Source organism: Chiloscyllium punctatum, chromosome 1 (genome assembly GCF_047496795.1).
Source record: "Chiloscyllium punctatum isolate Juve2018m chromosome 1, sChiPun1.3, whole genome shotgun sequence".
Taxonomy (NCBI): domain Eukaryota; kingdom Metazoa; phylum Chordata; class Chondrichthyes; order Orectolobiformes; family Hemiscylliidae; genus Chiloscyllium; species Chiloscyllium punctatum.
This window is the reverse complement of record NC_092739.1, coordinates 73444075-73461910: the sequence shown is the minus strand read 5'-3', so window position 1 is coordinate 73461910 and position 17836 is coordinate 73444075. Positions and strand designations below refer to the sequence as shown.

The window sequence follows — 17836 nt, the reverse complement described above, 5'->3', positions numbered from 1 at the left end:
TGGGATATTGCATGCAATTCTGGTCTTCTTCCTATCAGATGGATGTTGTGAAACTTGAAGGGTTCAGAAAAGATTCTCAAGGATATTGCCAGGGTTAGAGGATTTGAGCTAAAGGGAGAGGCTGAATAGGCTGGGACTTTTTTCCCTGGAGCATCAGTGGCTGAAGGGTGACCTTATAGAGGTTTATAAAAAAAAAATGAGAGGCATGGATATGATAAATAGACAAAGTCTTTTCCCTGAGGTGGGAGAGTCCAGAACTAGAAGGCATAGGTTTAGGGTGAGAGGGGAAGGATATAAGAGAGACCTAAAGGGCAACTCTTTCATGCAAAGGGTGGTATGTGTATGGAATGAGCTGCCAGAGGAAGTGGTGGAGGCTGGTACAATTGCAACATTTAAAAGGCATCTAGATGGGTATATGAATAGGAAGGGTTTGGAGGGATATGGGCCGGGTGCTGGCAGGTGGGACTAGATTGGGTTGGGATATCTGGTCGGCATGGATGAATTGGACTGAAGGGTCTGTTTCTGTGCTGTATATCTGTATGACTCTATAAGTGCTCCATAAACAGCCTCCACATTTCTGTTGTGTATTTCCCGTCAAACAATTGTTCCCAATTTATACACCACAGGTCCTGTCTATTAGTGGTATAATTTCCCCTCCCCCAATTAAATACTTTATAAAACTATCTGTTCCTATCCCTCTCCATGGCTATGGTAAAGGTGAGGCAGTTGTGGTCACTGTCACAGAAATGCTTTCCCACTGAAAGATATGACACCTGGCCTGGCTCACTGCCTAGCACCAAATCCAATATGGCTCCCCCCTAGTTGGCCTATCTACATATTGAGTCAGGAATCCTTCCTGGACAAAGCTGACAAAATCAGCTTCAGGAGTAAATGAGGACTGCAGATACTGGAGAACAAAGTTGAGAGTGTGGTGTTGGATAAGCACAGCAGTTCAGGCAGTATCCGAGGAGCAGGAGAATCAACGTTTTGAGTATAAGTCCTTCATCAGGCATGAAGCTTGTGGGCCGGGCGGCTGAGAGATAAATGGGAGTGGGTTGGGACTGGGGGGAAGGTAGCTCCATCCAGGCCATCAGCACTAAGGTGGTTCTAATCAATACTGGGGAAGTTGAAGTCACCCATAACAACAACTCTGTTACATCTGCACCTTTCCAAGGTCTGCTGTCCAATCTGTTCTTCCATCTCCATCTTTAGAAAACACCCAATAAAGTGGGTGGCTCCTTTCCTGTTACTGACTTCTACCCATACTGACTCAGTGGAGAAACCCTCCTCAACAACCTTCTTTTCTGCAGCCCTGACGCACTCTTTAATTAACAATGATATTTCCCCTCCTCTTTTATGCCCCTCCCTGTACTTTTGAAAAGATCTAAAGCCTGGAACCATCCAGCAACCATTCCTGCCACTGTGAAAGCCATGTCTCTGATATGGCCACAACATCGTAGTTCCAAGTACTGATCCATGCTCAAAGTTCATTATGCTTATTCCTGACTCTCCTTGCATTGAAAGAGACTTTAATCATCCCTTTGCCCTATCAATAAAGGGAGAGTTTATAAAGAGATTAGAGTTTTAGTTTGCAGCGTTATAGGCCAATGGTTTTGTAGCTAGAGTCTAATTATTTGTAATTAATAATAATTCTTGTTCCCTACAGGCACCTAGTCTGTGTCTCCTATCAACCTTGAGCTGAAAGTCAGGGAAACTGCGGTACTGTACATACTTTAGTAAAACAACATTCCCACAATGCCAGGAATATCACAGCACAATTTACAGCATGCTACCCAGTGGTCATAAAACCAATACACTTACACTGTTCAATGATGCCCTCTGACAATCTACAACAGACTTCTTGCAGAGGCTCAGAAGGGAGAGAATAGAGACGTGCCAGTGGTAGGAGACTCAGTACTTAGAGGAACGGACAGGAGATTCTGTGTTTGTAAACGGGACTTCTGGAAGATATGTTGCCTCCCAGGTGCCTGGGTCCAGGATGTCTCTGATCAAGTCTACAAGATTCTGAAGGGGGACGGTGAGCAGTCAGAGGTCGTGGTGCACATTGGCACCAATGACATAGCCAGGAAAGTGAATGAGGATCTAAAAAGTGATTTCAGGGCATTAAGTTGAAAGCTAAAAAGCAGGATGAACAGAGTAATAATCTCAGGTGCCACGTACTAGTGAGCAAGTGACAGGGAGTGAGTGCAGCTAAACACGTGGCTAAGGGGCTGGTGCAGGAGGGATGGCTTCAGATACATAGATCATTGGAGTACCTTCTGGGGAAGGTGGGACCTATACATGAAGGACAGGTTACACTTAAACTGGAGGGGCACCACTGTCCTGGGCTGTAGATTTGCAAGAGCACTTTGGGAGGGTTTAAACTAGTTTGGCAGGGGGATGGGAACCCGAGCTACAGATCAGAGGAGAGGGTAGTTGTTGAGTGGGCTGAAATAAAATGTCTGCCAGGAAAGATACACAGTTGATAGGGCAAAGCGATGATTAAAGTCTCTTTCAATGCAAGGACAGACGGGAATAAGCATTATGAACTTTGAGCATGGATCAGTACTTAGAAGTACGATGTTGTGGCCATATTGGAGACATGGCTTTCACAGTGGCAGGAATGGTTGCTGGATGGTTCCAGGCTTTAGATCTTTTCAAAAGTACAGGGAGGGGCGTAAAGGAGGAGGGGAAATATCATTATTGGAGTTCATTTGTCTTTCTCTGGAAGTGTCTGCTGATTTGTAAGAAGGACAGAGCGACTGATTCACTTGGAAGTTGTCTCCGATTTATCAATTCAGAGTCACAGCGCACAACAACTGCTGCAGAAAAAGTAACTGGTTTCTTCAAGTTGAGGACCCTTATGGGGCTTACATAAGGGCTCCTGGCTGTAGGCAGAACGTAGGGAGGAAAATAAATCAGGAGATAGGAAAGGCACATAAGAAAGGCACTATTACAATAATCATGGGCAAAGTCAATATGCAGGTGGACTGGGAAAACCAGATGGAAGTGGATCCCAAGAAAAGAAATTTGTGGAATGTGTACAAGGTGTTTTTTTTTGGAGCAGCTTGTGGTAGAGCCAACTAGGGAACAGGCATTTCTAGATTTTGCGACGTATAATGCGGGACTTGATAAGGGAGCTGAAGGTGTAGGAGCAGTGACCACAATGTAATAGAATTCACCCTACAGTTTGAGAGGGTGAGGCTGGAATCATATATATCGGTACTACAATTGAGTAAAGGTAACAACAAAGACATGAGGGAGGAGCTGGCCAGAATTGACTGGAAGGGGAGCCAAGCAGGGAAGATGGTGGAGTAGCGATGGCAAGAGTATCTGGAAGTAATTCAGGATGCACACTCAGATTCATCTCAAGGAAGAAGAAACATAAGAAACATACTCAGGGGAACACGAGATGATCATGGCTGACAAGGAAAGTCAGGGACTGCATAAAAGCAAAATAAAAAACAAGCAGTGTGGTGAAGATTAGTGGGAAGCTAGAGAATTAGGAAGCCTTTCAATGCCAGTAGAAGATGACTAAAAAAACAAGAAGGGGAGTGAAGATCAAGTATGAGATTAAGATAGCTAATAATATAAGTGAAGATTACACAAGTTCTTTTAGACATACAAAAGGCAAGAGAGAGGCAAGAATGGATATTGGACCATTGGAAAATGAGACTGGAAATGTAGCAATGGGGAACAAAGAAATGGTGAAGGAACTGAATAGGTATCAGTCTTCACAGTGGAGGACACCTGTAGCATACCAGACTTTAAGAGAGTAGGGGGCAGATGTGAGTATAGGGGCCATCACTAAAGAGATAGTGCTGGGTAAGTTGTAATGTTTGAAAGTGGCTAAATCACCTGGATCTGTCTTACTACACCCCAGAATTCTGAAGGGGGATAGCTGAGGAGATTGTGGAGGCATTGGTGGTGATCTTTCAGGAATCACTGGAGTCAGGGAGGGTCAAGAGGACTGGAAAATGGCTAATGTAACACCCATATTTAAGAAGAGAGGGAGGTAGAAGACAGAACTATAGACTGGTTAGCCTGGCTTCAATTGTTCATAAGATTTTAGAGTCCATTCTTAAAGATGAGATTGTGGGGTACAGAAGTGCATAATCAAGTAGCACTGAGTGAACATGACTTCGTCAAGGGGAGGTCATGCCCTGATACATTTGTTAGAATTCTTTGAGGAGGTAATGATTGAGGTAGACAATGGAGAGTCAGTGGATGTGATCTCTTTGGTTCCCAGAGAGGTGCCATGGAGGAAGCTGCTAAGTAAGATAAGGTTCCATGGTGTTAGGGGCAAGGCAAGGGATAAAGATTTGCTGACTGTCAGAAGGTAGAGAGTGTGGAAAAAGATATCTTATGCAGGATAGTATCCAGTGACTAGTGGAGTTCTGCAGGAGTCATTGTGGGGTTATAGCTACGCACATTATATATTCATGATTTGGGCAAAGGAACTGAGCGTATTGTTGCTGAGTTTACAGATGACACAGAGATAGATGGAGTGACAAGTAATGTCGAGGATTTGAGGAGACTACAAAAGGACTGAACAGGCTAGGAGAGTGAACAAAGAAGTGGCAGATAGAATACAATATGGGAAAGTGTAAGGTTTTACTCTTGGTAGGAAGATTAGAGGTATTTCAAATGGGGAAAGGCTTTGGAAATCTGAAGCACAAAGAGATTTAGGAGTCCAAATTCACTATTCTCTTAAGGTTAAATTGTTGGTTCAGTTGGCTGTTGAGAAGGCAAGTGCAATGTTAGCATTCATTTCAAGAGGACTAGAATACAAGAGCAGAAATGTATAGCTGAGGTTGTGTAAAACTCTGGTCAGACTTCATTATGGAATATTGTCAGCAGTTTTGGCCCATATCTAAGGAAGGATTTGCTGGCTTTGGAGAAGGTCCAGAGGAGGGTCACAAGAGTGATCCTCATGATGAAGGGCTATGAAGAGTGGCTGATGACTCTGTGCCTGTACTCAGTGGAGTTTAGAAGGATGGGGGTGGGAGGTGGGGGAGTTCTCGTTCTGAAACTTATAGAATATTGAGAAATTTGGATAGAGTGGACATCGGGACAATGCTTGTACTAGTGGGTGAGATTCAGATCCAAGGGCATAGCCTTAGAGTGAATGGAGAACTGGTTAGAACTAAGTGAGGAGGGATTTCATCAGCCAGAGTGTGGCTAATCTGTGAAACTCCTTGGCACAGAGGGCAGTGGAAGCCAAGTCATTGAGTGTCTTTAAGACAGAGGTAGATGAGTTTGTGATTGGTAAAGGGTTCAAGGGTTACAGGGAGAAGACTGGAGAATTGGATTGAGAAACATTTCATCTGTGATCGAATGGTGGATCAAATACTGTAGGCCGAATGGCCTACTTCTACTCCTACTTCTTTCTATTCTTATGACTGAGCTTTTTGTGCCCCTGTGGAGATTTAGCAGCTTTGGCTAGGGAGAATGGCGGCACACCCTTCTGTGTCTTTCTTTCTCTCCTCGTGTCTGTGTTTCTGTAAATTGTTCCCAGTTCCAATCTGCTCAGTTAGCTGTGAACCAATCAGCTTCACTTATAAACAACTCCTTGGCTCTTCGTCGGCTGCACATTGCAGGAATCTATAATCACAAAATGCAGAGTGCACAATAAGTGTCCAGTTCCTTGCTGTAGTAACTATGCGGCCATTCTGGTCAATCCCTGTTTTTTAGGAACAGTTCTTTCTCATTGTAGTCCATAGTTTTAAAGACTGTGCTTATGTTGTTGGTGGTTGGCAGATGCAGTTGGTCCCCAGTGACTTTACTGATGATTGGCAGTGGGCAACAGATCTATTGCAGTGATGGGGGATGGGGCTAAAGGAAATATTGCTGCTCTTTCTGGTCCACAAGCATTCCTGGAATGGCATTAACCTTATGGATTCAAACTCGCTCACCTCCATTAAACTGCTAGGTTTTTAGCTTGCGATACCTCAATACCTGGAATAAAAAACTAACAATAATTACACGTTAAAAGGAGGCACATCTCTCACTGTCGGGTTTCAATGACTAACCTGCTTCCAATAAACTGCTTGGTTGTTCCATTCTTTTTCTATCTCATTAAAACTGAATGTTAAAGGTTTCAGAAATGGGATCCTCATTTCAGATTCTATTTTCATTTTAAACTCTGCCATAACCACAGGATTTTTGGAATTAATATTCAACACTGTTGACTGGACAGATGGGAATAGTCTTGTGTCAATTAATATGACTTCAAGATTTCTGAAGTTGATTTAAAATCAGCTATTTAAATAAAGTTCATGCAAAACCTCTGCTATTTAGTCCCTGACTACCTAAGGCTATTTACATTAAAATTTGAATAAATACCAAACCCTCAAAATCATTGTATTGCAAATCATTGCTTCGTGAATTAGCAGACATTTAATTTTTGTCATAAGATGCTTAATTTCTCCTCAAAATAATTTTGAATGGAATAAATTTGATCTGAAGTTTGGAACTGGACACTTAAATGTGCCAGTGAAACTATCAATTAATACGGGATTAGAAAATTAGACTCAGTAATCGGTTTGAAACATTACTTATGAATAAGCCATTTTGCTAGAAAATAATGTGAGAAGTGAAACCTAGAGACATTATTCAAGCCTTTTACTTTTATATTTTTTCTTTATTTGTTTTTATTTGTATTCTTCAAGTCCCTGTTCATTCAGAGACATGGAATGTATTTGAAATTTAGGCTTAGATTGATCTTATTCAAAGAATATATTCTGTAGTTATAGCACTCCACTATAAAATACTATTTGTTTATTATTCAATTGGTTAAAATTATTGATGTAAATGTTATCTATGATAAAGAATATTTGAGGGTTAGGTTTAGGACGAGGAGTATTATCATTTGCCACTTTGCTGTGCATCTTGTTTGTCGCTGAGAGATATAGAGATGAATCTAATTTAAAATCCAAACAGTTTATTTACATTTCTTAAAATATCTCAGAATTTGCAGGAGCTTCAACATACACATGTTTAGAGTTCAGAGCCCAGACCCTTTCTGGAGTTCAATGTCTGGAGTCAGTGTCTTAACTCCCTCACTTCATCCACAGGCTTAAGTAATCAAGCAGGTTTGCAAGGATCAGTGAACAATATTAACTAAGCAAATCCAGAGCATTTATACCATTGAGTTCAATGTCATGTCTTTTCAATTATAGACCTTATTTTCAATTAAATCATTCTAAACAAAAACCATGCATGTCAAGTTATCTCTTAAAGTTTAAAATGTCTGTTTTCTCTAAGAACATAAATAGCTTTTGGGACATGAAAGTCTTTTTGATTTACATTTGCTAAGAAGCTGTAGTTGTGTTTCTGTGTCATCAACCTGATGAAGTGGATGATCAATATCACTCATTAGCAAATGAACGATATCCTCTTCACATCCTCTTAAAGTATTATGGCCTACTTGCTATCAAGAGTCTTTAATCTAAACTTAGATAAACATTGGTAAAGGGCCAGACATAGGTAGTGTACATTGTGCTTGTGATTTGGTCAGTTTACCTGAGTCTAATCTCTAGCCTCAATTCGTGATTCCCTTCTGCCTGTTCATTTATGTCTTTGCTTTATATTGTCACTTTGTGATTTCATTTGTTTTTCATGTACTCTGACATTCTCATTAACTGGCATTGATGGCTTAAGAATAATCAGTAGCATGTGAACATTGTGACTTACTATTTGATTTGCAACTTCCTTTTGTTCATCTAGGCTCCTCTTCTGAGTAAATCCTTGTTACATTCTGAACAAGGCTTTACTCCACGTGTATGGTCTAATATGCACAGGATGTGCACTTGTAATTTTCCAATAATAACAGATTTCTGGCCACAAGATTGTCAAATCTTCTCATTTTCTTCAGTGTCTGTATTTTTATGTCCATAAAAAGCATAAACTCATTGGGACTTGCAAGTTGTTAAAGAATTATCAAAGCTTCCAAAGTACAGTTAAAGTTGTTAATAATGTCAAAGAGCTGAGTAGTAATAATTGTAGAAATTTTGTTTTGAAAAAGCTAGTTATTTCAGTGTACCCATTGACATAAACCAATACAGGATTTCTGCTGCAAGACTGATTTCCCAGCCGATCATTTTCACAATGGGGTTCATGTCAAATGAGTACATTGATGAACAGTGCCAAGCAGTTTTACACTGGTAATATTTTCATAAGACAGTAACCACTTACATGACATGTTTGTTTTAATATTGCACTAATCTGCTCAATGAAATGCATGTTTTCATAATAGTTTATGTGAAACAATTTCAATAGAATTTTTTTTAATCGGTGCAAATGTTTTTAAATATTGATTCCATCAATAGATACAATAACTTGATCTTAAGTCAGAATAGACACTAAGGCTTGTCCATAGTGGAAACTAGATGAGTTGGCGTGGAGAGGAAAGGGCAAATGTTTGTGGGTGAGTTAGTGATAATCATGTGTTACCAGAAGTTTGCATAATGGTCAGAGTGATGGCATTGGGCTTTGAGTGTCTTAGGAGCTTTATAGGACTAAATTTGTGTGAATTCTAGTATGGGGGGAATTGAGACTCTGCTGGATGATGGTGATGGCCAATAGAGCATTGGAATTAATGATGATATGGAGTCATTGGTTGTTGGCATAAGGGCATGTGATGACAGAGGGGCTTTGAAGGGCTAATTCTGTGGGTACTGTGGGAAGTTGTTCACATAGGCACATTTGAGATGGGTAGAGGAGTTTAGAATTGAATGGTGAGTTTGAAGAACTGTTGAGTATGTGTATAAGAACATAGGATGGCATGGAGGGCATGGGTTGACGTGACTTGGCATGGATGGTGCATAGAGCATATGGCATAAGGGAATAATAGGGTAGGGTCTGGAGGGCTTTGATAACTACTACATCTAGCTGAGAAGAAATGAGCAACAGCAAGAATGCCAACCCCATTATTACAATAGTGTTTGTTAGTTGCAAAAAAGCATCCCACATTTGATTATGTTGTGCATGCTGAGGTGATCTGGCAGCAATGTAGTATGGATGCAGCAGGATGATTTACCTCTGCTCCTGTCAGCTCCCTGATAACTCTGTACAGTGATTTTAAAGTGTTCAGCCAGCTGGACCTCAGAGAATATGAGTTGCCTGATAGTGGCTGTTAACCTTGTCCAATCAGCGAGCCCTGGCTAGCATTAAAAGCTGAATGTCAGGGGTTTTGGGCCCCCTGAATGCTTGACTCATTGAGAGGCAGTGTGATTGTCATAGGCTATACATTTGTAAATAAAAAGTGATTGGTGATGGGGTGCAGAGATATTTCACTCTGGTGTTACTTCATCAGGCCTCTTCCATTTCACCACTTAGTACAAACGGATGGAGTATGCAATGAAGAGTGTAGTACTCTCAGAGCTGAACTGAAAACTGAGATGAAGTTTTAGAAAGTAAAACAACCTTCTGACAGGTGAAGCAGGTGAAGGTCTGCTATCAACTGCTGTCAATACACTAGCCAAATCTATTGCGCTGCAAAAGGTTCTCTATTTCACCTTTGGAGGATGGTGGCTTCGGATGGCTCGAATGCTCTTTTTAATCACTTGCTGAAGCTGGTGGTTGTCCATAAGTTTGCAATTGACCCCACAAGCTAGGCTTAAGAGAGGATGGACAGGAGCTTCAATCTGCTGTGCCTAAACTAATATGATAGTGATCAGAGCTGAGAGGGTGGATGGCAGTTCTGTTGACAAATGCACACAGAGTCTGCAAGCTCTCGAATATTTCGATATCTGGTTTACACTTGTTTGAATGGTGAACCCTTCAATCGTCTGTGCCATTGTAAACATTGTCATTATACTGAATGTCCGAAACATGTTTAAGCTCCAGGTTATTTTCTATGCCATCATTTTGGCTTGAACATCCTGACAAAAGTTTAAAGTTCACAATTGGAATATTCTTCATCAAGATCTCTTTTCCTAAACTGTACAAATTTAAAAAAAGATAGCTGAAACAGAAGAATGGTTTATTTGTATGGACATATTGCTAAAATGTACTTGTGTAATGTTTCTGTTTTTTGAGCTTGAAGTGCCTGCTTATATTCCTGTTTTTGAATAAAATAATATATTTTCTCCATTGAAGGTATAACAACAGTTCTAACTATGACAACACTGAGCATCAGTGCTAGACACTCTCTGCCAAAGGTCTCCTATGCTACAGCCATGGACTGGTTCATTGCAGTTTGCTTTGCATTTGTGTTCTCTGCTCTGATCGAATTTGCTGCTGTTAACTACTTCACAAACATACAAGCCGAAAAAGCCAAAAAAAGGGCTGCCAAGCCGCCTGCTACATCTCCACTGACTCCAATAAAAACAGTGTCTGCCTCAGAGGTTGTGACTCAGGTAACCTTGATATCAATTGTTAAGAGAATGATACAGAATAGTGCAAGTCTTAATTTTAAAAGATGGATAATTTCTAAAGCAATGGTTGTGCTGTTACTTGTACGTGTTGTGGCTGTTGAATTTTGTGATATTTGCCTACTTACTGAGTTTACAAGTGTCTCACAAAAAGCTATGGCCAGATTTTCTCATCCTGATGTGAAGTTATCTTGCATCAATAGGGAAAAAAAAGGATCGTACCCGGATCCAGAATTCACACCTCCATTCCAGTGCCAGCAATGTTCATCAGTGTCTTAATCAGGGCCTCAGTTTCTGGAAAACTTCAGAATTTGTTTAACAATTTAGTGACAAAAGTCCTAGCAGGAAAGGAAAGGCCAGGACGAGTTAATGAAGTAAAATTACTGGGACTCTCATTAAGCCACAGTCTTGGTGAGCAGGTTTAAAAATCCGCAATCAGAGAGCATTATTTAAAGGTTTATGGAAAAGACGAGCTTGGTGGTTTAGACTAAGAAAGGCAAGAAAACATCCATTTTACATTGGAAAAAATGGCTGAAACTCCAACTTGGCTGCAGAAGGTTCGAAAACCCTGGAATAGGTTACCTCCATTCTGACCATTAAAGACGATGAGAAAACCCAGTAAGCAGTATAGAGATACAATATTACAAAGGAACAAATTTAAATATGCTTACAAGTAGACAACCACTACAGAAGTGCAATTAATATAATTTAAGGTTTATTGAAAAAATTGATGCAGAGTTGCAGTGATACACTCTTTGCACACTGCACTCATTGTTGCAGCAGTCCATGTCCATATGCAGTAAGACCTACACAATATCCGGGTCTAGACTGACAAGTTGAGAGTGTGGCAGTGGAAAAGTACAGCAGGTCAGGCAGCATCCAAGGAGCAGGAGAGTCAATGTTTCAATCATAAGCCCTTTTATCCTGTTACCTGACCTGCTGTGCTTTTCCAACACTACACTTTTCACGTCTGACTCTCCAGCATCTGTAGTCCTCACTTTCTCCTAGACTGACAAGTGGCAAGCAACATTTGTAGAATATAAATGCCAGGCAGTGACCATCTCCAACAAGAGTGAATCTAGCCATCCTCCCTTAACATTCAGTGATGTTACCATTACTGAATCCCTCACTAGCAACAATCTGGGGTAAGGGTAGCATTACCGTTTACTGGAAACTGAACTGGCCAATCTAAATAGTTATAGTGCCTAAAATAGCAGGTCAGAAGCTAGCAATCGTACAGTGAGTAACTCATCTCTTGACTGCTCAAAGCATGTCCCCATGTTCAAGTCAGGAGTGCGGTGAAATTCTCCTGATTTGCTTTTGCAACTGACAACATGCAAAATACACCATCCAGACTAAAACAGCCATTTTGATTGGCAGCAAATCCACAAGCATTCACTCCTTCCACCGTTTATGCTAAGTGGCAGCAGTGTGTACCATCTACAAAAGTCAATGTAGAAATTCACAAGACTCCTTTTAATATTATCTTCCAAATCTGTGCTCACTACCATCTTGAAGGATATGGCAATATATACATTGAAACACAATCACTGCAAATCCCAAGACACTCACCATTGTGATTTGGAAGTATATTGCCATTCCTTCAGTGTCACTGTGTTAAAGTCCTGGAATTCTCTCTCTAATTGTAAGTTTTCCTACAGAAAATGGACTTCAGCCAGTGCTTCAGGAAGGCAGCTCAACACCACCTTCTCAAGGGTAACTATGGATAGGCATAATCTCTGGCCCAGCTAACAATGCTGACATCCTATGAAATAATTATAACAATGTAAAACTATAAGAATTTTTAAAAAGACTAGCCAATAAAAGGATAAATGTACAGAACCTAACAAATTCAACTATTATTTAATTTAAAACTGCATTGGTGGATATAAGAATATGAATTTAAGGAACTGCAGATTGCAAGTCATAGTACAATGATATAGAATTTTAAAGATTAGTGGTAATATCATTAATCAGCACATTTAGAAGCAATGGATGAAGATATAATAATATCCAGCAGATTCAAATTTAGCAATGTACAGAACACTAGAGAGTCTTAGAGTTGTACAGCACAGAGACAGATCCTTCCATCACACTCAACCATGCTGACCAGAGGTCCGAAATAAATCCAGTCCCATTTGCTAGCATTTAGCCCATTTCCTTTTAAATCCTTCCTATTCATGTACCAGTCCAGATGTCTTTTAAATATTGTAATTATGCCACCCTCCACCACTTCCTCTGGCAGCTTATTCCATACGCGCACCACCCTCTGTGTGAAACTACTGTCCGTTAGGTCCCTTTTAAATCTTTCACCTCTCACCTTAAACCTATGCCCTCTCATTCTGGACTCCACACCCCAGGGAAAAGTCCTTATCTATTCAGCTTATCCATTCCCCTCAGGATTTTATAAGCCTGTATGAAGTCACCCCTCAGCCTTCAAAACTCCAGGGAAATTAGCCCCAGCCTATTTAGCTCATCCTATAGCTTAAACCCTCGAAATGTGCAACATGACTTCCCAACTCCTATACTCAATGCATTGGCCAATAAAGGCAAGCATACCAAATGCCTTCTTCACTACCCTGTTTACCTGTGAGTCCAGTTTCAAGTCACAATGAACCTGTACCCTAAGGTCTCTTTGTTTAGCATCATTCCCCAGGTCAAGAGAGGCAAGCATCCCTAGTTTAATCCCAACTGCAAATGCAGTTGTCCAGTTTGTTCTTCCATTGCTTTTCTTATTGTTCAATTAAGTTGAATGTGAAAAACTGATGAAAGCCTTGATTGAACTTGTTAGTTTTTGTTTGACAGTGTTGGTGGGTTTGTGTGCTACTAGGATTCCGAGGGGTCTTAGTAGTCTGGCTGTCATTTCTGAAACTTCTTTGATGTATGGTAAGGTGGTTAGGGTTTCTGGCTGTGTTTGGTCTGCTTGTTGTGGTCTGTTCTTGAGGAATCTGCGTACTGTACCTTTTGAGTATCCGTTCTTCTTGAATACTAACAAACTTAAAAGACCCAGTACATCCCATGGACAAAACCAACGTCATCTACAAAATTCCATGCAAGGACTGCCACAAACACTACGTAGAACAAACAGGAAGAAAGTTAGCCACCAGGATACACGAACACCAGCTCGCCACAAAAAGACATGATCCTCTCTCCCTCGCTTCACTTGGAGGTCACCACTGATGATGTTACCTAGCCAGGTAATGAAACGTCTGGATATCAAACCTACAGCTCAGCGAGCAAACCCACACCCTAAATCTCACCTGAGCTCCAAACCTTCACAAACCTTGCAGTTAAACACTGGTATCTACCCGACAATGTGGAAATTTGACCAAGTATGTTGTTGAGAAAAAGCAGGACAAATCCAATCTGGCCAATTACTGCCCCATCATTCTACTCATGATCATCAATAAAGTAATGGAAGGTGTAATCAATAGTGCTATCAAACAGCACCTGCTCAGTGACGCCCAGTTTGAGGTCAGCCAGGGCCACTCAGCTCCTGACCTCATTACAGCTTTGGTTCAAACATGGACAAAAAAGCTGAATTCCAGTGGTGAGGTGAGAGTGACAGCCCTTGACATCAAGGCTACATTGAACCGAGTGTGGCATCAAGGAATCAATTGGTATCAGGGGGCAAACTCTCTACTGGTTGGAGTCATACCTGACACATTGGAAGATGGTCATGGTTTTTAGAGGTCAGCCATCTCAGCTCCAGGACATCTCTGCAGGAGTTCCTCAGGGTAGTGTACTCGGTCCAACAACCTTCAGCTGTTTCATCAATGACCTTCCTCCATCATAAGATCAGAAGTGGAGATGCTTGCCAATGATTGTAGAATGTTCAGCACCAATTAGAACTCCTCAGATACTGAAGCAGTCCATGTCCAAATGCAACAAGATCTGGACAATATCCAGGCTTGGACTGACAAGTGGCAAGTAACGTTTGCGCCATACAAATGCCAGGCTATGACTGTCATGAATAAGAGAATCTAATCACTATCCCTTGGCATTCTATGGTGTTACCATTACTGAATCTCCCATGATCAACATCCTGGGGGTCATCATTGACCAGAACCTCAACTGGACTCACCACATAAACACAGTGGCTACAAAAGCAGGTCAGAGGCTGGGAATATTGTGGCGAGTACCTCACCACCTGACACCTCAAAGCGTGTCCATCATCTACAAGACACAAGTCAGGAGTATGATGGAATACTCCCCACTTGCCCAAGGGATTGCAGCCACAACAACATTGAGGAAGCTTGACACCATCCAGGACAAAGCAGCCTTGATTGGCACCACATCTACAAGCATCCATTCCCTCCACCTCCAATGCTCAGTAGCAGCAGTGTGTATTATCCACAAGATACACTGCAGAAATTCACCAAAGATCCTCAGACAATCCCTTCCAAACCTACAACCACTTCCATCCTGAAGGATAAGGGCAGCAAATATATGGGAACACCACCATGTTCAAGTTACCCTCCAAGTCACCACTGTTGTGACTTGGAAATATGTCACCGTTCTTTCATTGTCGCTGGGTCAAAGTCCTGGAATTCCCTCCCTGAGAACATTGTGGATCAACCCACAGCAAGTGAACTGTCGCAGTTCAAGAAGGCAGCTTACCACCATTTTTTTCAGGGCAACTTGGGATGGTCGCTAAATGCTGGCCAGCCAGTAATGCCCACATCCCACAAATGAGAAAAAAAGAGGTGCAACCGCAGTTTGTTACCATTGACTGGTTGAAGGATGGCCAGACCAAGAGTCCATTGACCTGGCTGAGAATGTAATGAACACCTGCAACATTACACCATCTGAGGTGACTTGCTAAAGTATGGCAGGGGACAAGTTATTTCAATATCTTTTCTGGAAGATGCACTGGAAAGAATCCACTGGGGACCCTTATGGCTTAAAGCCAGAGCTAAGTAACTATGCTGGCTAAAGATCTTAAAAAGAGATTGAACATCTTCTCACTCATTGTAGAACCTGTGATCATACAGGATTGGCAAGTCTGGAAAACATTCCTTTTATCATGGCAGTCAGATCAGAAGATAAAACTGAGCTAAGTTAGTGAGAAAGATCAGTACTGAGAACACAATTGAGCAGTCAAACTTACTCAAACTCATTCAGGAGTCTTTAACTGATATTGTTTAAACAGCAAAACTCTTTGGTGAATGACCTGACAGTGCAGACTAAATGTCAGTGACAAAGAGTGCTGAGTGAGCAGCAATCTTTTAGTAATACATGAGAATGGGATCAAATTACACTTTCCCAGTGAACAACCATGATGGACAATTTCTCATTATTTATTCCTTTATGCCTTACCTCATTCTATGGTTCTTGTTGGGAGCCCTCTGCATCATCCCTACAAGTGATTTGGATTTTATCATTTTGTATCTCCTCCACCAGTTTCCAGATCTTGATTTCCTGAATTGAGTTCTTCCCTCTCCGTTGTGTGAACATCATCATTAACTAACAAAGCCATCCCTCCACTGTTTCCTAGCTTCCCAACATTCCTAAATGTCCTGTACCCTTCAAGAGTCAGGTCCTAATCCTACAGCTATGTCCCTGTAAAAGCGACCAGAGCATATTTATTCAGTACATCCATATTGTTTCGATTTTTGAATTTCTGACTTAATGTCTACACATAGTCAGTTTCAATTCTTTTCATGAAAAGCAGTCTCCTATTGATGCATTTAGATATCTATTTTATTAGTCCTTATGGTATTTGACCTGTTTGATATCAAGGTAACCTTAGTAGATGTTTTAAAACTAGGCCATGGTTCATTGAAAATTATTTGCTTTCAAAAGTAAGTCGTACATATGAAATCAGTCAATGCATTGGGCCTACACAGTTATACTATGACTTCAAAATGCATGATATTTCTGATGATCTCTTTATGATATTTCTGTGCACAGACACAAACATTTAGCAGAATTCATTTTAACTTCTGGATGGGTTTTGAATGAGGAGCATGGTAATGGTCTTTCATTAAGGCTGTGACCACAACCCAGACTCATTTCAGTCAAACGCAGTGGCATTCCAAATGTATTTTTCCAAACATCAGGAAATATGATCAGTCCAGAGAAAAGTTTGCAGAAGAGTCATTTTAAATTTGAAACATTAATTTTGCTTCACACGGAGCAAATGCTGGTACATCTGCTAAGTTTCTCCAGCATGTTCTGTTTTTATTTCCAAGGTTACCCTATTAGTAATAAGGTACATTCAGGATAGGTCTTGCTCATTGAAATGAAGTGGATGAGGATGCAGCAGACTGGATTACAGTTTTCAATAGAAGTCGCTCCAGCCACCTTTAGCTTCCAGTGGTCATGGCAATCCTTTGTTAGGGTGTAGGTTTGCTCGCTGAGCTGTAGGTTTGATATCTAGACGTTTCATTACCTGGCTAGGTAACATCATCAGTGGCGACCTCCAAGTGAAGCGAAGCTGTTGTCTCCTGCTTTCTATTTATATCTTTCTTCTGGATGGGGTTCGTGGGGTTTGTGGTGATGTCATTTCCTGTTCATTTTCTGAGGGGTTGATAGATCTATGTGTTTGTTTATGGCGTTGTGGTTGGAATGCCAGGCCTCTAGGAATTCTCTGGCATGTCTTTGCTTAGCCTGTCCCAGGACAAATGTGTTGGAAAACAGAGAAGAACCACCTATACAACGTATTCAAGAAGAACGGATACTCAAAAAATACAGTGCGCAGATTCCTCAAGAACAAATCATGGCAAGCAGACCAAACACAGCCAGAAACCCTAACTACCTTACAATACATCAAAGAAGTTTCAGAAATGACAGCCAGACTACTAAGACCCCTCGGAATCCTAGTAGCACACAAACCCACCAACACTCTCAGACAAAAACTAACAAACTTAAAAGACCCAGTACAACCCATGGACAAAACCAATGTCATCTATAAAATTCCATGCAAGGACTGCGACAAACACTACATAGGACAAACAGGAAGAAAGTTAGCCACCAGGATACACTAACACCAGCTAACCACAAAAAGACACGACCCTCTCTCCCTTGTAGCCCTACACACGGATGAAAAAACCACCATTTCAACTGGGACAACGCATCTATCCTGGGACAGGCTAAGCAAAGGCATGCCAGAGAATTCCTAGAGGCTTGGCACTCCAACCACAACGCCATAAACAAACACATAGATCTAGATGCCATCTATCAACCCCTCAGAAAACAAACAGGAAATGACATCACCATAAACCCCAGGAACCCCATCCAGGAGAAAGATATAAATAGAAAGCTGGAGGCAACAGCTTCGCTTCACTTGGAGGTCGCCACTGATGATGTTACCTAGCCAGGTAATGAAACATCTGGATATCAAACCTACAGCTCAGTGAGCAAACCTACACCCTAAACCTCAACCTGAGCTACAAACCTTCACAAACCTTGCAATGCTTTGTTAGTTACAGATCCCTGATTTGCATTTTAAGGAAGGC

The 17836-nt window shown here is 41.2% G+C and overlaps 1 protein-coding gene across 8 annotated transcripts in view; it reads left to right on the top strand.

Annotated features, from left to right (window-relative positions):
• LOC140476263 (gamma-aminobutyric acid receptor subunit alpha-4-like) overlaps positions 1-17836 on the top strand; it is a 60251-nt gene that overhangs the window by 31615 nt on the left and 10800 nt on the right. For 6 of the 8 annotated variants that reach the window (XM_072568620.1, XM_072568638.1, XM_072568628.1 and 3 more), the window contains exon 9: positions 10102-10361. The exons of 1 other annotated variant lie outside the window; for it this stretch is intronic. In XM_072568620.1, coding sequence (XP_072424721.1) covers positions 10102-10361 — 260 coding nt within the window. Of the gene's footprint in view, positions 1-10101; positions 10362-12037; positions 12093-17836 lie in introns of all 8 variants that reach the window. One more of the 8 variants, XM_072568657.1, reaches the window with a different exon arrangement.